Raw genomic sequence first — 23,245 nt, 5'->3', positions numbered from 1 at the left:
TTATGTTGAAACATTGCTCAAGTACAAAAAAAAATAATTTCTTTGAGGTTAAAAATAATTTTAAGTTTTATTAATTTTATAAAATGCAAATAACAATATAATAGTATATTACTTTACTAGTCCTGAAAATAGGTGTTTCCTGGACGAGTGTGGTTGTTCCCGTGCGAGACAAAGTAGAGTGCGGGATTACCATACGAGTCCGGTAAACACAATTTGGACGAGTGACGTACGACATTTTACGCCATACTACTCTAAGCTAACTTAACAATCAAAAATCTGTACAAACCCTTATATATTCCCACCGACTAAAGGACTAACAATCACTACTCATAACCTCTAAGAGAGGTTATGTTTTTGTTTATAACCACTTATTGCCAAAAAAAATCAGCTGGTTGGTGTCCGGTAAAAACTCATTACAGTACAGTTGTACGTAATGAAATCCTATATGATTAAGCTGGCGGCAAACAACTGTTTTTTTTTACTAAATCCTTGGGTGGGAATTAAGTTTGTTAAAACAGTGTAGTGTGGCGTGAAAGATTGTCTTTTGATTTTATTTTCAATAATTATTTTTAAAATTAATAAACCTAGTAAATTATTTTGGTAGAGTTAACAGAAGTAAGGTTTATGGTTTTTTTAATTTCATACTTCAATAGTGAAATCACCCAGAATTCCAATGAGTTCACAGGCTTTCAAAACATCAGAATGATCATCAAATCCACAATAAAAGCAACAAATTGTTTTCACAGAACATTGAGTTGTGTTATGTTGACGTAGTTTGATGTGAGGTTGAATGATTGTTGGGCGTACACAGCGGCCCCGGTGAACAGTTTACAGCAGTTCCGAGTGATCACCGAGGGAGCCGATCGTGCTGAGTTCGCTGTCTCCATCACCAGTCCTTCCGGCGCTAAGGTAAAAGCTCACGTCATCCCTACTCACGAAGGGTTCTTGGTCAACTTCACCCCAACAGAGTTGGGAGAGTATTTGTTGAGTATTTCCTTCGGAGGGGAGCCCATCACCCCGACTCCGTACCGTGTCACTTGTCTGCACGGGAGCGACGCCAACCGTGTGAGAGCCAGTGGCCCCGGGCTGGTGCGAGGTATCGTGGGGCGTCCCGCAGACTTCATCATCGACACCCGAGGCGCTGGTCAGGGTAGCCTGGGTGTCACTGTAGAGGGTCCTTGTGAGGCGGCCATCAACTGTCGAGACAACGGAGATGGGACTTGCTCAGTAGCCTACTTACCTACAGAAATAGGAGACTACACAGTCAACATAACCTTCAACGACCGTCACATTCCTGGATCTCCGTTCCAAGCCATCATCTTACCTGAGGCTGATATCACCTGCATCAAAGCCTCCGGCAACGGGATTCAACCGCACGGTATGCCCGCATGGATGTGTGCTCTTTGTTTGTTTTATTTTTGCCGTGTTTTCCCTATTGGACTGTTGGATGGTAATGAGAATGTTGTTTATTTTACAATGTAAACTAATATTGTATTTTGTTAGTTTTGTGTAACATATGTTTTCAATGTTTAATTTTTGTTTGCTTGTGATTTAATATATATATATTTAATATATATATAATTAATATGTATTTAGTTATATAACCATTCAGTTATCAACTGCTGTACTTTTTTTCACATTCACTTTCAATATAGGTTTTGTGATATCTATTAAAACAAGCTATACAATAATATTGAACTGAAATCTCAAATTCAATTAGTTTATCAGAATTATTACACATAGAACTCACATTCAAATATTTTGAATACTGTGTAACCACCCACTGAATACATAAAGTGAATCTGAAAAATGGTTTAATTTATAAGGTATGTTTCCATTTGAAGAAGTCCCTCAAAATGTCATGAAATATGTACTAACTACAACTTTCACTGCTATACTCCATAATATTACATGTACCATACCGTTTCCATCTAAACTAAATTCACAGCACATGTATTGTAATAAATAAATCCAATAAATATCCCTACTAAATCCAATGAGGGATTTGTATGAATAAAGGAAACATACCTTAAGTTATGGTGTTAAATGTTATACTTAATTGGCCATCTAAATATTTGTTTTTAAATGTACTACTGTCAAAGTAAAACGTATGTACATTTAGTAGAACTTAGTTGACCTTCTTTAGATAAAAATATTGTTGAAAATGTAAAATATAAACATTTTTACCTTTACTCCTCTTAAAAATGAATGCTGCACTGGAACTGTAATTTAATATAATTGTTTTTCAGTTATAAAATGGATTTAAAATTATAAAAATTAGTTAGCAAAATTTATATTAGTAAAATATAAATATTCTAAAATACAGTTTAATAATTTTGTCAGTGCCTAAACTTGAATAGAGACTTAGATAGACATGAATAGACAGTGTTTGAATGGAATTTTACCAAAAACTTACATGTTGTGATAAAGTAGTGTTGATCAACTTTGACAATTGGGGTTTCAGAACAACTGATGAAACAAGAAATTAAATTGTTTTTGACATCTGAAAAATATTTTACACAGAGTTAGAGCTATGCATGTTATATACCCTAAATTTACACACGAGTAATCTTTTTTCCAGCTTTATAATAGTGGCATTTTATTTAAATATGTTTTAAAAGATTATTTTTAGTATTGAGATTTAGCTAATTTCCCTGTATGGAAACAGCTTTTATCCGAGTATTACGATAAAACTTCCAAAGGCACAGCACATGATCGTTTAGGGTCTATTGATGGTTTGACATATGTATGTGCGTCTCTATAGGAAAAATAACACATGTCAAAACTCCCAGATTTTAAAGTTTGGATAAAACAATTAAAACTAAATAATATTAGAATAGGCTTTGAAACCAGCCCAACAGTTTAAATAATAAAAATGTTATTTATGTTGGACAACTAAATCACATATGCATTTTCCTAATGGACCTATTTGAAATACAAGTCAATATATTAACCAGAAATCGGCCCATAATCCCAGGATTATTTAACTTATTTAACACCAAGTATTTTAACTGAGTTTATCATTAACAAATAGTGTGATTCAACTAGTGTGATGTTCACCTGTCTAACATCTAGTTTTTAGAAAGGTAAGATAGAGAATGCTATTAAAGTTTTAGTAAATGGTTCTTATCTGTTTTGAGTTAACTAACAGATACGAGACTAAACATGAGGCTTTGTTTGTACTGTGATATTTAGGAGTTTTTGGAAGTTTTTTGAATGTATATGCTTTTTATTTTAACATTGGTTTTGGTTATGTATGTTATTGCTCTTGTTAATGAATATAATGGGATAAATTGTAATAAAAATCTATATAAACATGTAAAAGCATAGGAAAACTATTTTTGGATTAGTTTTTATGCTAGGAAACTGTGTATTTCAATGTGTTGAAATTAATTTGGTGGAAGTGATGTAATCTTAAACTCGTAGTAATTGTTTTTCTGGCATTGTGTAAAAAATCAATTAGGGTCTTGGTAGAGAAACTGTCCATAAAACATGTTCCTTACATTGGAGATAGGTGGTAGAATATTAAGGGAGTGTGGTGGATATGGAAGTAATACCACCACTTTTTAGTCAAACAATATCAGCCAAATTATTATGGTTGACTGTTCAATCTGGCTAAGATATACATAAATCGTAATTATACATTACGAAGTGAAGCTAAAAGGTTGCGTACCACAGTTACTGTAAACACTACATTTCTAACAAAATATTAAGTCCTTGATAACAAAAGGCACAACCAAAGTCCACATCTAACGTTTTGTTTCTGAGCACCCCTCGCAGTTGCATTTTGCTAATATGTTTTGTCCGGGATTTTCCTTGCTCAAAAAGATTGCAGAAATGCTATAGATCATTCTGTGTCCCATCCAGAAATTGCACTTGCCTCTTTCTGTCTTTATAGATCGTTGTTATTACTTGATGCTTATTTTTTTTACTCTCAGCCATGTGAATTCTGTTTGAAATCTAGTAAGTAAAAATTTTGTTTTTGCAACAAAGGAGTTTACGTTGACTCTCCAACGGACTTTGTTGTGGACTCACGAGCGGTGAGCGCTGGAGATGATGGGAAGGTGACCTGCACCATCACCAATCCCTCTGGGAACTGTACTGAGAACCACATAACTCCGCTAGCCGACGGGACCTACCGCATCAGCTACACACCATTCGAAGAAGGTTAGATTGCTGGCTCCTCCACCATTGACCTTTTGAAATTGAAGTAGACATCCTGTCTATATGGACCAACTATAGCCAATATTGTATTGAAAAATAATAAAGTTGAGTGAGCAACTCGCATAGTTTGCCACAGTTTAAAATTTAATCTTCTCAGTTTGTATAACTGAGGTAATTGATGTGACATGAAAGATGCAACATTCTGTTAAACGTCCTTGCAATTTGATTCAGTTTAGTGATTTTGTTTGTTGCAATTTTCATTGGTTCGGTTTTTGTTTTATTGTTTGTCAGTTTTCTGTTAATTTTGTTTCTAAATGGATAAAATTACCACTTATACTAGATGGCGCTAAAAGGATCGTCAGATTTTAACTGCGTAGTACTAGTAGCTGGTGGAGGGTCGGGTCCACTGCCGGCCGTCTGTAAGACAACCATAGTATCCAATTTGCCGCGAGATGGCGCAGTGGACGGTCGAGCACCACGTTTTTGCTGTGGAAACAGTTAATCTTTTATTACGGTGTAACGGTACATGTTTCAACGACATTTTGGTGTAGGCCTAGCCCATAATGAACTGGTTCCTGATCGCAGATCAATATCACATTGGTTGACTGCATTACGGACAACAGGGTCTGTCATGAGTGGTAAATCTACTGGACTCCCATCACGAACGGCAGTTACTCCAAAAAACACAGAGACCGTAAGAGCGTGAGTGCTTCAAAGTCCGCTACATTCTTTTTATGGTTTTTTTTATTTTTACATTTTTATGGTTTAATTGACATAGCCTACTAGCAAATTTGTAACTTACAAAGTTATTTTGTGTAATGGGGCATTTAAAAGTATCCAGAAACGTAAGTCAGTAAAATTCATGTGTAAAATCATTTGCGTTATATTCATTTCAAAACCGACCATCCTTTTTGCGCCACCCTGTATAATCGTATGTGGCTAAGCCACAATAATGGAAATTATTTTTAAAAGGATTGCTGTTGGTGATGCTAGATTTTTATGTTGATACACGGATACAGTGATGCAGGGCACATAAAACTTAAGTTTCACTAATAAAATAACTGATGGGCAATGTGTACAATACTCCTTGAAAAAACAATAACATTAGCAATTTTTTGTTCCTAAACACTCATGGTGTTTATGTATTGTTTTAACCAGTGATTACGTTTTGGTACATCTCCTAAAAATCTTTGTTATGTTTTATATGTGAAGAAAGCCAAAAACCAGTATTTTCTTAATTTCTGTCACACTGTTAGTTTTTCTCTCTGACCGTCAGTTTTTTGTTTCCAATTTTAAGTAGTTTTCCAACCATTATTTTATTTTTGTGATAGCAGGACAGTTCTTTTTTTAGATTTACAGCATTTACTTAAGACATATTGGAAATTTAATATCTATAAATAGAAATACATTTAATGTTAAGCCAATTCTGGCGCTAAAACTTGACCTTTTGTTTCCTCTAGGTCAACATACCATTGACATCTTGTATGACGGTCTTCCCATTCCTGGCTCTCCGTTCAAGGTAAACGTTAGACGAGGTTGTGACCCATCAAAGTGCCGCGCCTACGGTCCTGGCCTGGAGCAGGGCGTCATCGACAAAAGAAATGCCTTCACTGTTGAAACCAAAGGTATGCAATCTTTTATAATTAAATGTTTAGTCCTTACTAGTCTTGGTAATACTATAATAGCCTTTGGACACCGTTACGTAGTAGAATATGTTTTTTCCATCTAGTAAAATAATGTTATTTTTAAATTATTATAAACTTGTTGGATTACGTAATTAATGAGTGAAAACTGAGCTTTCCTTTTCAAACATTTGACCCCTCATTTAATTCGACTCCACAGAAATGATTCATAGAACTGTCTACTATTTTGGCAGACTTTTTTTCATATTTTCCTAATAGAACATATTATTAAAACTATAAAACAACCATTTTAGGCTAAAACTATAAAGAAAACCACAACTCCAAAATTTCAAACTTAATTTTATGCAACTTAACAAATAGTTTGTTTTTTACATAAATAATGTATATTGTTTTTAGGAAGGATGTAACATAGAGACAAGGATTTCTTCCTAGCTTTTAGGATTTCTTTGTGAGGATGACAAGCTAACCTGAATGGGAAAGAGTCCAAACTGGCTCAAGAAACAAAAAACTTTACACTTTATACACAAAACATTAGAATATTTCGATGTCACTGACAGCATTTTCAACTAGGGAAGAGAGAGTTTTTCAAGCATAATGGTTGTATGTTGTTTTACTTAATAAGTGTGTATGTCCCCAAAACATTTGATTTATTTACCTTCCATCAAGTAAAGCTTCTTATCTGAGTTAATAAATTTTATCTCCTAATACAACCTTGTGTCATACAATAAAATTTCAAATAATTCAATAAAGTTTATGTCAGACAAGACTTAACATATTTATAAAGATTCCAGAAACTTGTAAAACAATCTATCCTCCTTCATATTTGCCTCAAACTGCACACCTTGTTTGGGTCACTGAGTATATCTAGGGCCAATGATTACTAGATGATTTTATATTTTATTCAGGTGCTGGTACTGGTGGACTAGGATTAGCAATAGAGGGTCCTTCAGAAGCCAAAATGACTTGCAAAGACAACAGAGATGGATCATGTTCTGTCGAGTATCTACCCACAGAACCGGGTGAATACGATGTCAGCATCAAGTTTTCGGAACAACACATACCAGGCTCTCCTTTCAAGGTTTGTATTTTTGAATTTGAAGATTTTTAAAGTGTTGATTTAGAGTCAATTTAAGTGTTGTCTGCAAAGTCTTGAAAGTAAAGTTATGGTATTACTTCTTACTTTTACAGCCTTGGTCATTTATACTCAAGAAAGTATATGGCCTTCCTTTCTACAATGGATTCTTTTTTACCCTCTGTGTCTTCTTCATCGGTTTTCAAAAATCTTTGGCCAATTAATTTTTCCACTAATTTCCAGGGGGTTCCTTCCACATTTGTTTTATCATAGCTTCTTCTTCTCTCCTTATATTATATCCAGTCCAATTCAATCGTCGGTTTTTAATCCAACAACCATATCAGATGCTTAAAACAGATCTTCAGTTTCCTTTTATGCTAGAGTCTATGTTTTATTTTTGTTTTGGTGGTTTACAAATATCACTGAGTCCTTTTTTTTAATAGTGTATTACACAATTTTACCATCAAATCGCTCAAGTATCATTTCCTATAACCATTCTACATTTGGCAGAACTTATTGATGAAAAACAATTGTATAACACTTACTATTGCATTTTGGTAATAATTTAATTTCCAAGAGTTCTAGAAAGGTTGCTTGGTTAAGACATACCAAACTTGGATAGAAATGAAACTAAAGATTACAACTTCAACAATTGGGGGTTGAAAACCAAATATCTGATAACATCTATTTTTCACAGTTTATATTTTTCAGTGAATAAAAATGTTGCACTAAGCACATGCATGAAAATGAATGAAATTATAAAAATAAATCTTACCGTTACTGATTTTGATATAGTCAGTGGATAAGGGACTTACAGTGAGGGGTATGGTACCACTGAGAAAAACTAAATTTTTAATTCTCTATACTCTGTAAGATTTTTAACAGACAACATAAAGGTATGTTTTAAATGTTTTTCAAAGATGATCCTAGCTTTTAGACGGCCAACGATCATGTTTAAACAATTTTATATAACCTTTTTTGTGGAGGAGAGCTTTTTTATCTTACCACCAGGACGAAATAATACCAATGACTATTGGATACTGAAGTATACATCCCATGTATATGGATTGAGTACAGGTGTAGACTCAATGACAAGGACCAACTGTTGATAATTTGTTATTAAAAAAGAACGTAATTGTGTGAGCCTGTCACAGAATTTGACAGTGTCTAACATTCTATTTTATAACTTTTTTTTTGCTGACCATGTTGATGGGTCATAACAGCTGCTATAGCTCATCATAAGTCTTTCCTAAGTTTGACTTTGTAAAAAAGTTTGTGTATTTGACAGAATTTAGTAATTTAGATCAGCCCAATATGTCGTTGGCTCACATCAACTACGACAATTTTGATCAACAATCTGGCTACGAATTTAACATGGGGATGGGATGTCTAGTTGTATTAATAGTCAAAGATAATACTTTGCCCCCTTCCTCAAAATAAAATTCCTGTGGGCGCCAAGCAGCAGAGTATTCAGTACTAGACTACCTCACACCTAAGAGGAAAGTTAATGGTTCCCTTTAAAACTATTATTTCATGTTTAAGACAACATTAAGATTTATATTATATTATTTATACTTTCACAGGTTATGGTGGATGCTCCTCTGGATCCTTCAAAAGTGCAGGTGTATGGCCCAGGTATTGATCCTGAGAGTGTCCGTGAGAACGTACCAACAACCTTCAAGGTGGACACCACCAAGGCAGGCAAAGGCCCTGTCCAAGTACAACTGAAGTCTGACAGAGGACGAGGTCAGTAAACCAGCTCAGCTCTATAGTCACAATAAAATATACAGAAACAGGCCACTTAAAGTAGAATTTATATAATTGTTTAGGTCTATTTCACTGGGAAGAATGTACAAAAACTAATAATTTTGGAAAACTATTGGAAAAATAGTGTTATTTCATGGATTTGATCGCCATTCACCAATGTTAAGAAGTTACAAATTGCATAAAAAATACATAGTGAGGGCTTTTGTTTTTGTTTGTAGCGTCGAAAACAGGAAACCATATCTGAACAGTTACTGAAGGATTTCAGACTCCTGAACCTGACTAAAACTCTATGACTTCTTGTTTCAGCACCCCTTCCTGATGTGGTAGATAATGGAGATGGAACCTACAATGTCAGCTACACTCCTCCTGCAGAGGGTACTGTAGTCAAGGCACACGTCAAACACAACGACAAAGAAATCCCCCAGAGGTAAGTATATGATAACTGTATCCAAATATATTTTCAAGGATAGTTTTTTTTTTTTAATTTCATGCCTAAAAGCAAGTTAATACACCTCCTTAAAAAGTAGATATGTGAGGGAATGTTTCTAGAAGTCCACTATTGACGATTTTATGTTGAAAACGTTAAATTATATGTTCAGTTAATTTTTCAATTGAAGGCAATCATCTTTTTCTGTAATTTTAAATACCACAGCGAGAGAGCTATTTTGTTGGATTATATTGTTTAGAAAAAACCTAAAACTTTTAGTACTGACAAACTCATAGAGAGGAGCTGAAAGTATTGGTAAGAACAAGACTGTCTTAATATTATTGGTATCTATTTATGCATAAATGAGCGTAAAGTGTAAAAAAGGGCAAACTTATCCTCTTATTTTTTTAATAATTACTATATATACCTCATCATCTTCATAAGAACAGTTGTCATTATTGAAAGTAATTGAAAAACGTCTTTGAAATATATTTTTTTATTTACTATATTAATATTCAAGGTATAATTTTCATGAATAATACATAAATACCTCAATTGCAGTTAAACTACATTCAAATGTACTGTTGCTTAAACAAATTTTCAACCAACCAGATTGAAATTAAAAAGAAATTTCTTCTCCGACCCACTCTACTATAAAGCATTATGCTCTACTATTACTTAGGTTTTCTGATACAAGAAACACCTATGTGTGAGTTATGCTAAACTTTATTAACCTTCCATGAAATATTAAAATATCTCAATATTAAAACTAGCAATCAACTTTAATTAAACTATGATCCTTAAAAGCACCACCTGAGTCAAATCTCACCTCTTGATTTATTAGTTATAACTATTTTTGCAAATTCTTTTTTCACAAACACAAATTTCTTGCCATCCATTTATAAAGTACCTTCTTTTACAATTATTGAATGTTAAAAAACTTTCACCTATATCCCTAATGAAAAGGTAATTTTCGTCTAGATTTATTTCCTGTCTTTGCAATGAATACAGACCAAATATGTTTTTAAACACACAATCTGCACACTTTACGCGCCTTATACCTCAATTCTTTTAAAAGTTTTGATTTTGAATTTCAACCATACATTTTGTTTATTGCATGTAAAACTCAAAACATCATTTAACAAGGTCTTTCATTGTGCAGCCCATTCCAAATGAAGGTGAAGCCGAAGTGTGAACCCAAGAAGGTGAAGGTATCCGGTCCAGCCCTATCTGACAAAGGCATCCCAGCCTCCATTCCAACTGACATCATCATAGACCCCACACAAGCTGGCTACGGCGATCTAGAAGTCAGAGTTATGGTCAGTTCAACAATACAGTTGCTATTTTAGTTGTTAAAACTTGAATTTTAATCACAAAGTTTCACAAATTAAGTGTAGATTGAATCATTTAGAGTGGCAAGCATAATATGCAAGTTTAGACCCTTCCCCCACCACCATCGCTTTATTTAATTTTTAGTCATAAAAAAAATGATTATACATCTCATTTAATTTATGTATTCAGAGTAGGGAGGAGTGGGAGGAATTTTCTGTCTCTCTCCCTTCCTACACACCATCATGATTGAGACAATCTTAAACGTTAACTCGAAACTGATTTCAAATTAAACTTCACATAGCTATTTTTGCACAATCCAATGATTTAGCTAGTGTACAAAAAATATTTAAGATGCAAGCCTGGTTTAGTTTACAGTTTTTTTTTTATACAAGTATTAAGTTGTAATGTAAAAACTGTTCTAAATATTGCAATAAAGTTGGGAAATATATATGTATAGAATATATAAGGGCTCATATTCTACAATCATGCTGAATCACACTTTTAATGAAGAAGATGATAAAGTAATAATTTAATTTATATTGAAAAAATAATGAACATTCAAGAAGTTATTTGCTTAGTAATCAACCCTCTTAGTGTTATGTCTCTTTACCCGACGCCATACTGAAAAGAGCTAGAATATCGCAAGGCAGGAAAAGTTGTGTTTTCCTTACTTTTCAAATAAGAGATTTTTTTCCATTTGTTACATAACTACTACTAAATAATAATGTAACTATTATTAATTGTAGTTAAGTCATCATACAAGTTCGTTTTGCAGTGTAAGAAATAGTCATTTATACTTATAATAGTCACTTTGAACTAAACTGGACCAATCAAATAGTTGCTCTCAGCGATGCTCGCACTAAAACTGACTACTAGATCATTGCTGTGAGCAACGCCCTAACACTAACATGGTTCAAGAAAATATCTTATATATTATTAATACCTTAATTACTCTTAATTAGAACCTAAAGCTTTAGTTACAGTACTCGTTGACCGATTATTTGTCAGCTGTTTATTAGTAAAACCTCGTATTCTTGTATTCTAGGGTCCCGACAACCATCCAAGGAAAGTAAAGGTTGCGGAGAATGCAGATGGAACTTACAAAGCTACGTTTGTACCAGACGATTGTGGAAGGTACAAACTGACCGTGAAATATGGTGGAAAGGAAATACCAAACTCTCCCATTCCAATCCAGGCGTATGCTACAGGAAGTGTAAGTTTTATATATAATGTACTATTTTATCACATGCCTTTAATCATTAGACAAATCTTGAAACACTTTTATGAAGAGCAGTCTTTGCGCCTAAAACTTTCATTGATTCTAATTCTAATCAACCAAGGATTGTTTTTGTTTTATAAGAGAATTTGATTTTTATACATTACCCATACAACCTGTACTAGTAACATTTTATAACCATAGTGAAGAGGCTAAGGCAATCCTCATGGCTTTTGTATGCACTATGTTCAATTTGTGATCTACAATGCCCAGTATAAATTTGTTTATTACTGAGTTAAAATCGGATTCCTTCACCTCATTAAAAATTAATAATAAACATTAGCGTAGCTAAAACAATACTGTTACTTATTAATTACTTTGCCACTCTTTTAAAAACAATAATAACAGTAATATGCTATCAATTTCAGGGTTACCTATGTAAGATGTAATATGTTTGGCTAATCAAAGATACTATCTAAAAGACACCAAGAGCATTTTAACGGTTTCATTGAGTTAAACAAATTTTGTAACATGATGAAAACATTTCTAAAGTAGCAGGAGTCAGAAGTACTATTCGTGCAAGTCGAAAGTAATTACTAATTTTAATCTTGTACAGTCACCGTTCACAGTAAACTATTCAGATGTTTTAACAATGATTCTATGTATATGTGTGGTTTCTGTAGGCAGAAGCATGTAAGATTACTGAAGGCATCCAGAAGAACTTGCTGAGTGGGGAAGAGTATTGTATAACTGTGAATGCAAAGAATGCAGGAAGAGGTGCAGTTACCTGCCGAATCCGCTCAACCTCTGGCAGGTTAGAGAGTTTTCTTTTAGCCTCTCTTGGTGAAAATACCTAACCCTTTGTGCTCGGTTTGACAGCCAAACTGGGCATGTCGTTGATGTAAACAGCTAAGAATTTTCACAACATCAGCTGTCTCTGCCGCTCGCTCTACCATTGGCCACCTTTTATTTTGTATCAGCTATTTACCATGGCTTTGTACCTTTATTTAAATCATGGCAGCTTTTCTCCACCAGTGTACAATTACTTTAGTTTCAGTATTGCTCACTAGGCTTTGTCACTTAACAGTCAAAACACAAAACACATCAAACAACATCCAGAGACATAAAAATAAATAAAATTTTGTGTAAAATACACATTTTATGGCCATTGCTGACAACCCTCTGATCATTCAAATGTTTCCGTGTTGGCAACAACTGATGTGAATATTACCCGAGCTTTTGTGCAAAAAACCATGGCAAGTACTATAGCCTAGATGAATTTCGAAATTACAAACCTACTAACCACTGCCCTACCCCCTATTGTAAACCCATGGATTGATAAAGAAAATAGGACACATTGACGATTCCAGCGTCTTGACTCATAGGATGTGGAGAAGATGACTGTATTTATGTATGTAATTGGTCAACCAACCAGAGGTGCCCATCCCCCCCAAAGCCAGAGGCGCAATCCCCCCCCCCCAAGCCAGAGGAGCAGTTCCCCCATTTTATGCTGCCCTCTCTTTAAACCTCCCCCCCCACCAATTTACTTGTCAATTTCGCTTTACCACATAAAACAAACATTTCAAGTATTTACTAGTAAACTTGTGGTACAGAAAAACAAATTTGCTGGCAATCAAAATGAAATGTTTAATAGGAAACATCATTTAACCATAAAAAGTTATATCTAACTAAAGGACGAATTGGAACTTTTTCAATTTACAATTCAGAATCTGTATCGTCAGCACAATCCAGAAACCACGTTGGTCCGTCATAACCCGATTCAGGCTACTTCCAGTCCTGACCGCGGCAATGTACACGGGTGAATTGATAGGCCTATCTGTAATCGTTTTGTGTTAAATGTTTGTAACATATTCTGATGACGCCGCGTAACATTGCCGCTGATACAATGAATTAGAGTAAAAACAACAGTAGTGTTACACTGAATAGCAATGTTCTGCAATAAAACTGGTTTTTGACATAGTACTAAGCGATTCTGATAGATAGCAGCACTACCCAGGTTGCAGTCGCTAGTGTCGCTATCCTGCAGGAAAGAGGTGGGACAAAGCCCTGTTCAAAAAAACTCTGGTGGTGATTTTGGGAAACTATATTTTTTATTGTCATGAAAGTACGTCCCCACGAGCTGCAAAGAAATATAGGACGCTTGGGACGAGCTTGCTGATCCATGGAAACGTTAAACAACAATGAACGGTGACGCTCCGGAACGTTCCTAGCTCCTGGCGCTGTGGCACCGTTGACGTTCCGGAACGTCCGTAGCAGCGAACGTGTAAAAAGCACTTTTTTGGGCTCCTTATACAAAATTATACAGGGTGTTTTTAAAAGAATGCCAGGATTTTAAATTATAATTACTTGGGTAACTTACTATTCAAGGTAACTAAACGATTTATACCTCAAATTGAAGCTAAAACAATTAAGTTTTGTTTCCCGTGTAGCAAGGGCTTCAGCCTTGGCATGCGCAAAACAGGTGCGTAGTGGTAGGCCGCTATTGCGACTCACACGCCTGACGCCAGTCTCCGGTACGACGTTTATGGCGCAACAGAAGGCACAGGCTGTAATCTGTGGTTCGCAGAGTTTATATCCATTACTAAATTAAACTAAATTTAAATATACTTAATGATAAAGAAACTTGAAGCTGGTTTAATTAGTTTCGTGGCACTGTAGTGTTTTGAAAAGACATTCACCTGGCCGGCTAAAAACAAGCAATGACATAGTCGAAGAAATCCAACAAAACTGCATCAGAAGCCCGAAAAAATTGATTGCCCGAAGAACTCTTCAGTTAAACAAACCTAAATTGGTCATTTTATGATGTTATCTGTAAAAGATAGATTCTTTGTGCTAACTGGATTCAGTCAAGACATCAGATAAACCCGCCGATCGCCCTAATCGTACAGACTTTGCCAGCTTTACGCTCATATAAGATTGATGAAAACTTTGTTCTTTCCCCTTCAATTTAACGTTCAAATTGTTAAATTATCTTGAATAGTCCCCGAGCAACGACAATTTAAAATCCCGGCATTCTTTTAAAAACACCCTGTACATTCATTATGACAGCTATCATAAATATATCCCCCCAAAATCCCCCCAAAAATTCCCCCCCCCAAAATTTGTACGCCACTGTACCCCCCTCTGGGCACCCCTGCAACCAACTGATTTAGACTACGTAAAATAGTCCTTCTGATCACAAAGGGTTCTGAATATTCTAGGGCTTAATTTTTTATGCAGATTAAGTTTCACTGAAGAAAATCATAAAACTACTAAACTTAAATAACTACTGAAAATGCATGCACTCCATATATGTTCAAGGGGCATTGATTGAAACTCCCATCTTTTAGGTCATTATCCTTTAATATTCATGCCTGATGGAATGTCCTGTTTCTACTGTTCTATTTTAGGAATGTTTCTTCCACTTTTCCCTATTCATCTCTCTCAATATTTCCTTGAAAATTTTCTCAAATTGGTCCTAGCACTTTTCTACAAAAAAAAATCATTGTCTTAAGAGATGACACAGTTTTATAATTTTTACTAGGTACAGTAGGTATTATCCTTGACAAGATCCGGTACTGTATGGTAAAATTTTTTAAAAGTTAAGTATTTCAAGCTTTTAAGAGGTAGTTTTTTGAAGTTCCTTGGAGCCAAATCAACTTTCAGTCAATGACCTGAGGCACAACAGATATTATTGTTCAATACAATGTTTAGGATGTTAAGTGAGCCAACTTCAACTAACTTTTATGATGCCAAGTCTAGTCGTTAACAGTTATGTTGACCATAAACCATGTCAAACAATGAGGAAGTAGTTTAATAGATGCTATAATTCACTGTTTCTGTTTTACTTAGTTTAAATGATTTTATGGTTTTAAGGAGATGGGCAATATTTAACAAATTAACTATTAATGTATACCTTTTCATTCATACTTTTCATCTTAAAACTGCCAATAAAGTTATATTTATTTGAGATTTAATAAAAAACACTTGATTAGATATAAATTGATATATTTGGTATAAAGAACACCACAAAACTTTAATTATGTGGCATTTAATAAAAAATATTAATTAATAAAACTCTTCATCATGAAAATAAACTATAGAATCTTTGTAGTGGTTATTTTTTTAATTGTTCTAATTCAAGCTGAACTTGAACTAGAGATAAGGAACCAGGGAGTAAGCTACAACAATTTTCCCAATGGTGGAGACGAATTAGTATGGATGCCTCAAATAAAAAAATATATTGTCAGAAACATATATTTTTAAATAACACAGTACTTAGTGGTTTGGCTGTTTCAAAAGCAGCAGCTGAAGCAGGCTATGTTTTGTTTGAATGTAGCTTCTTCAATACTGAGATGGCAGCAATAGACACAGAGATTAGGAAAAAAGAGAGGGAGAGTTTACTTACAACCACAGTAATAGAAACACTGCTTTGGATAATGGTGATAAAGTTCTTAAAACTCCCAACACACTGTACCATTAAATATACATGGTATCCTGTAACTCTCTGGACATTTGTATATATAGCATTATTGCTTAGGTCAAGACAAACATATTTCACCATAGGAACATGGGTCTGTGGTGCCTAGTTGTCCGACTGTCTGTATTTATGTGTTTTTTACAAAAACATTAATAACTCCTAAACCGTTTGAGATACCGCGTTGAGATATTGCAAAAAATGTTATCTTATTAGGACTTATCTTTGTCTAAAATTATACTAAAAAATAATTAACCGTTTCAAATGGCAGCCATTTAAAATATTTGATGCCAAATTTCACAAAAACCGTTAACTTAACTAAAAAATGGCATTACACAAATAAGTTAGTACATTTTATGTAGTTTTCAATGATAACTTATTTGTTAAGAATGGATAAATAATAAGAGAGAAATGTCTACTTTTACAAATGCATGACCACTTTTCTCCATTTAAACAATGCTAAACAATGTAAAAGGAGTATTAGCATAGACTAACCAACACAAGTAGACTTCTCATCCCATTGTACATTTTGAAGCACGTTTTTCGTGTCTAGTTCATGTACGTGACACATGGGCGCTAGTGTCGACGAAACTTTGTTTCTATTATTTTAGGGTTAATTTCTTGATTTGTGCTTTACTGTTTGGTTATCTTAAAAATAACTAAATAACTAGGGGACAGGTTATTGTTTATGATTAGATCGTATTATTTGGTTAAACGAGGTTTTAAATGGCTGTAATAACGGGAAACAAATTGTAAACAAAACACGACCCCTACAGAAAACCGTACAGAACTAACAATAAAATTGTCTTCAGCTGTTCCATAAGGATGAGAAATCTACTAAGGGAGTATGTTTTATCTATGGTATTAGCATTGTTTAAATGGAGAAAAGTGGTCATGCATTTGGAAAAGAAGACATTTCTCTGTTGTTATTTATCCATTCTTAACAAATAAGGCATCATTGAAAACTACATAAAATTTACTAAATTTTTTGTAGTTTGCAATCTTTTCGTTATGTTAACGGTTTTCATGAAATTTGGCAACAAATATTTTAAATGGCTACCATTTTGAAATGGTTGATTATTTTTCAGTATAATTTTAGACAAAGATAACTCTAAATAAGATAAACATTTTTGCAAAATCGCAACGCGGTATCTCAAACCATTTAGGAGTTATTAATGTTTTTGTAAAAAACACATAAATACAGACAGTCGAAAAACTAGGTACCACAGACCCATGTTCCTATGGTGAAATATGTTTGTCTTGACCTAAGCAATAACACTTTATACATATATGTCCAGAGAGTTACGGGACACCCTGTAGATTGTTTTATAAAAAGCACATGCCATTCAAACCAAAGCCCTGCAACTCGTACGTAGGCATCAATCTTGAAAAATGGTTAATGGTTTTCATCATACGTATACAAATATAGTTGCTCTAGAGGGTTGTATTATTTGCTCGTTTGTTAAGTGACCAAGATTTATAAGTTATAACTATAAATACATGTCTTGACTCTTAAGTTGTTTGAACTCTCGAATTGATCCAAAAATGTAATACTCAGCCAAAGTGAATTGCCAGCTTGGGTCCTAAAACGTTCTAATCCCCTATCTTGAACTTTCCCCAAGTTCAATCATTATGATTTGAGGAATAATAATAATATGATCATAAAATATAAAATGTTACACAATAAATAAATTGCTGTCCTTCATTGATGATATTGAATACAGTTTTTAAAAGAAGTTTCTGGATAATTATGAATAATTGACAAAACTCAATGGCAGTGATAACTGATAACTGCTACCCTTGATATGAACTGTCTGACATATATAAACGAAATTGTGTTTTCTTTCATATACGTTTAACTTTAACTTCTAAAACCCGATTTACTGAGAAAAAAAACTTATTGTATACATAACTTATTTTATGTACCTGAAAATCGTCATTAAAAACTAAAAAATATAGAACTTAAATAGGAGAACACTCCATGAGATGTTCATTTAATTATGTTCTCTTTGTACAAAACTTACTACAGCTGGTACATAAAAATATGGTAAATTTTTTTCTTCACCATCCAAAATCATCAGTAATCATGTTAACTCTTGATCTATTTATCTGTAACATAAAGCAAACACTATTTTATATGGGTAAAAAGGTTACTGTACAATCATAAAATGTAAATGAAATTTTGTGACAGCATTAATTATTTATTACAAGAAACACATCCGATGCTGACATTCATCGCCAAATGACTGAAGGTTATGGTCTTAATGCAATGAGTGAGAGTAAAGGGTGAAAACAAGTTGTGGAGTATAAAAATGGGTGTAAAAACCTTTTTCCTTTGTGGTCTTCTGTGAGAAGTCTAGGTACCCACCAAAAACACAATTCCTTCCGAAATGAACATTTTCACAGCCATTTTTAAACTCCCTAACCCATTTCTGCAATTTCCCCTTTATCATTGCATAAGGGTCATAGACTTCAGTCATCTGGCGATGAATGTCAGCATCAGAAATGTTTCTTGGGGCTCATATTTGTCGTACCCGCAAACTACGGAGCTATATGCAAAAACCGTCCTCATAATTAGGCCTACCTTAGTTTTCATAAATTGCAATGCTGTTTTCTAAGGAGCATGTTTTTGAAATGAAGTGGAGATAGAGGTGTATTGTGCCAAATTATACGATCACAGGACATCATGTGGCTGTGTAAAAATAGTCGTACAAAATATTCTAGTGTGAAAGATGGCGTAGGAGGGGCTTGCCTTGATACTTTGCCAAATCCAATTCAGAAATTCCAAAGCGACAAGCTTAGTCTACTGGTTAACCCCTTCTATTAGGCTCCTAAGATCACTATTGCGCTGTTTCAATGTTCTGTGCATTATTGCTGATTTATTGATAGCTTAACCTTAATTCCCTCACACAGTTAAGGAATGCAAGAGAAGTTCTCGTTCTTGTTGTCATTTTGAGGACTTGAAAGCAGTAAAAAGAATTCTCCCTTGTTTATTTATTTTTACCATTCATAACATGAGCGATTTACTGTGTGATCCCAATAGTTTAAACATATTTTAATGTGCATTAATATTGATTCTTAGTACTATCAGTCAATAAAGATATACTTTTTATACCCATTACTTATGCGATTTTCTTTTAATTAAGATAAATAAAACATTCCAAAATATTAGATCAGAAGAAGGGACTCTCGGAGTAGAATCGCCTATAAGTTTTACAACTTATCCTCACAAATCCAAATTGTCCAAAAATGTTGAAAAGTTAAATTCAAAACATACTTTATTTAGTATTTGGTTGCAACAATATTCAATATACAATCATTTTTAAGTGCTTATAAAACATTATTAATTGATATTTTCACCCACAAGTTATTATTTTTAAGTAGGTTCCCCAGGTGTACCTTTCCCTAATCTCTTGAAAATATTTTGACATTTGTTATATCAACAGAAGTTTTGATTTATCAAAATTTTTACTTTAAACTTGCTTACATGACCCAGAAAACTTCTAAAAAAAAAAAATATTATGAAATTATTTCAGAAAATCCAAAGAGATTATACAAAATATAAAATTATTTGTATTTCCTAGTTCAAAGAGCCAATTTTCCCTCCCATGCATCACTGCAATTTATAATTCGTAAACAATTTTAAATTAATACCTATCTTAATACCTTCTAGCTCCAAGAAACTGGAACCACAAATATCTCTCAGATTTATAAATCTTCATGCTATGATTCTAATTTGATTGTATGATCTAACTCTCCAGAAAAAACTGAAATTTTTACATATGTGGAATTATAGAATATTGGAAACTATTTCTACAATCATAACTTATCATTAAATTTACAAAACACTAAATTTATAAATTTCAGAACAGCACAGAACAAAATTACAAAAAAGCCAACAATAACTTACAACTCAAATAACATTCAAAAGGAAAATCAAATCAACTTTCTGGGTTTAACAATAGATGGAAATTTGAATTGGGATAAACACACACAGAAAGTTTTAACCAAAACTAACTCCGGAATGTTCGCATTATCAAAAATGTTCTTTTATTGTAATTTAAAACCCCTAAAAGTATATATTTTGCTCACATTCAATCTCATATTTTATTCAGTTTAGCATTATATGGGTCTACAAAAAAATGAAATATGGATAGCATTCTGAAGCGGCAAAAAGAGGCTTTTAGAATTAAGCTTAAATGAGATAATTCGGCAAAAGAACATTTTATTTACATTTATTTTCAACTTATTTATGAAACAATTCTTATCGCAAAAAAAAATTAATCTGAACAAGTAATAAATTCAGTGCATTCTTATAATTTCAGGAGGAGAAGGGAGTTTGTCCAGCCTCACAAATTACAATTTTTTGAAAAAAAACCCTCATACGCTGGTAACGATTTTCTAAAATTCGTCCCTGAATTCATAAAAAAAACGAATAACCCATCTAAATTCAAGAAAATTCTAAAAGAGCATATAATAAATCTAGCATTATATTCCTTTGATGAATTTTCCACCTCCCATAAATAGAAATAGTATTTTTATCTTAAGTATTCTGACACTATTCACTGTACCACCAATGTACATGATTTATGACGAATAAAGATATTTGAATATGAATATATATCTCTCATAAGACAATAAAGTAAGTTCAAGACAGATAGTTCCTACTAATCCAGTACTCTTTTCATTACTTGAATAACCTTTTTAAGAGGAACCTGTCTAAGACATAGTTTAACCCAAATATTAATGAGATATAAGTGGAATGTGTCATGCATTGTAATCGACTTACACCAGCAGATTCTTCAGTCTGATATTATTATTATCAAAAAGCCCTAAAGATAGCTGGGTTTAGTTTAAAACCAAAAAATAGGCTACAAACCATTCTGATAATTTACATGCAACATTCTGTTTATTATCAAGTAATGTAACCACCGAGCTAACCAATGAAACCACTATTTACTAAACTAGTATGCAAGTAAATAACACACAGTGTAAGTCACAGCTGCGAAATGAATCCTTTTACTCAGGTAACAGTTGCAACAAGATTAACGTAATTGTTATATGGCAGTGGTTTTGCGACTAGATATTTATTATTAGTGCCAGTCTGACTAATGCTGCCGTTAAGGACAACTGCACCGATGTCTCAGGGTTATAAATGTGGTGTTGTTGGGCAATCCTAGGCACATTATGCAATATATTGCTCTCAACACTTGTATAGTTTGTCCTTAATTATCTTTTACCTTGGAGAGCCCCTACTCCTCTTTACGCCAGAGCCGTTTTCCAAAATAGTTTGGCTCTACAAAGTGTTCCTTCTGTTTACTTGTTGTATTTTGTTCTATTTTTAATATTTGGGCTAATCTTGAAGCACAAAGCCTTAAATATGATGGATCCCTAAATTATTTATTTATAATTAACAATTATTGTAAATGATATTTTTTTTAATTTATAATTAAGTTTAGCAGCAACATTTCAACACTTATCTAATATTTTAACTTCCATTGTCTTATAGTTATCTAAAGGTTGTTAGTATTGTTTATATTATTGTAGGGATGTGATTTGAATTCTGAATAACATGTTGGTTCAAACTTCATGTTTGGTGTAGAACCGTACTCGTTATACATTTATGCATTAACTTTTAAAATCTCAATACGTAAGATAACAAATTTCTGTATTGATTTATCTTTCTTCACGAATATTAACTATTGAAACTGTTTACGCTCTTAAAGTTAGACTGTAGGAATGTGGCACTAGACTCTTTGTGTCATCCGTTCTGTATTTATCATGGTTTCTGGGCAGCAAAATTTGTTTTGAGGTAAATGAAAAATTGAGAAATACAAATTCATTCATGTCCAGTGAGGACGGTCACAGCTGACCACAGGCACCAACCAATTCATCAGAATAACAAACTATCCATTCATAAATCTTCCATGCCACCTGACTTCCGCCAATGCCCATTCCCTCTAATATACAAGATAACAATGCTGCTAATTGGTAACAAATTAAAATATGTTGTTACAAGTTATTTGTCATTATAATTATGATAATAGATATGTATATGTACATTTCATCCTAGTAGTTTAAGTATATTTTAGGCACTGATATTGAGTATATAAATATATTGAGTTTTTCATTTATTATAATTTTTTACAACAGTTTTTTTTTTAACTTTCATTAGTTTGGCGGTTTTAAATTTGTGTATGATTTAGCACTACTATGTCCAATATAGTGCCAGATTAGTGAAATGGTACTAAATTTAATTACGGGAGTGATCTGGTCTAGTGGTTGAGTGCAGGGCATCTATCCCTGAAGTCTTGGGTTCAAGTCCCACTAATCGATAATGTGATGGTGCCGCAATCTTGTAGGCCTAGCCTGGAGTAATCCCAGCTGCCTAAGATGAAGATATGGCATAAAAAACATATCGATACTTCGTCTAATTGGGAGGTATTGTTGGTTTTCCCAAGATTAATAACACCTAATTTAAAATCTTATATTATCTATTAACAACTAATACCAACTGATAATATTTTATTTTACTTTTATCTAAAATTTTCTTCATGTATTGGATAAGTCTCGGTGAGTCGGCGGCTTAGTTGGTTACGTCACGGACTTCAGGTCCAAGGCCTGAACTGTCAAGGGCCCAAAAGCCCAAGGACGGATGTCGTGGGTTCGGATCCTAGCCAATGCCGCTACTTTTTATCCGTACAGTTCACCCTTGTACTGTAGGTCTACCGGCTCAACCCTTGCTTTGTTGGATACAAGGCTGTCAACCTCTTAAAAAAACATACATGAAAAAATGAAAAAATAAAACTCAATACAACTATTCTCATGTGACCTTAGGTGCATCTGTACTATTAATTCAACTTCTCTATGCTACAGTGACAATTAATGCTCTACAGGTGAAGGCATTAGATGTGTTCAGGTCGGAAGGTCAGGCAGGTGTTAGGCTGGTTCTCAGTTGGAGCTATTGGGTTTTTAGCTTCAGATCATTTAACAAGAGGCTATGTTGAAGTGTAGCCAACTTGGCATAATCAGAGATTGGCTCTTGCATAGCAGCTAGAAAACTTTATTATCATAAAAATACCCTCGTCACAGCAGACCAGCGTGCTCAGCAAAACTCCTGCTTTTTTATTCTACAGAGCAATGTTTG

At 33.7% G+C, this 23,245-nt stretch overlaps 1 protein-coding gene across 3 annotated transcripts in view; it reads left to right on the top strand.

Moving 5' to 3' along the window:
* The window catches only part of LOC128998701 (filamin-A), a 184,286-nt gene that overhangs the window by 62,937 nt on the left and 98,104 nt on the right, over nucleotides 1-23,245 (top strand). For 2 of the 3 annotated variants that reach the window (XM_054424946.1, XM_054424945.1), the window contains 9 exons: nucleotides 812-1,378; nucleotides 3,994-4,167; nucleotides 5,625-5,789; nucleotides 6,713-6,885; nucleotides 8,463-8,625; nucleotides 8,953-9,073; nucleotides 10,236-10,392; nucleotides 11,451-11,618; nucleotides 12,305-12,435. In XM_054424946.1, coding sequence (XP_054280921.1) covers nucleotides 812-1,378; nucleotides 3,994-4,167; nucleotides 5,625-5,789; nucleotides 6,713-6,885; nucleotides 8,463-8,625; nucleotides 8,953-9,073; nucleotides 10,236-10,392; nucleotides 11,451-11,618; nucleotides 12,305-12,435 — 1,819 coding nt within the window. The remainder of the gene's footprint in view (nucleotides 1-811; nucleotides 1,379-3,993; nucleotides 4,168-5,624; nucleotides 5,790-6,712; nucleotides 6,886-8,462; nucleotides 8,626-8,952; nucleotides 9,074-10,235; nucleotides 10,393-11,450; nucleotides 11,619-12,304; nucleotides 12,436-23,245) is intronic. The other variant, XM_054424947.1, reaches the window with a different exon arrangement.

Source organism: Macrosteles quadrilineatus, unplaced genomic scaffold (genome assembly GCF_028750875.1).
Source record: "Macrosteles quadrilineatus isolate MER2022 unplaced genomic scaffold, UCM_ALF_1.0 Scaffold_7__1_contigs__length_78375512, whole genome shotgun sequence".
In the NCBI taxonomy this organism is placed as follows: domain Eukaryota; kingdom Metazoa; phylum Arthropoda; class Insecta; order Hemiptera; family Cicadellidae; genus Macrosteles; species Macrosteles quadrilineatus.
This window is presented reverse-complemented; position numbering and strand designations above follow the sequence as displayed.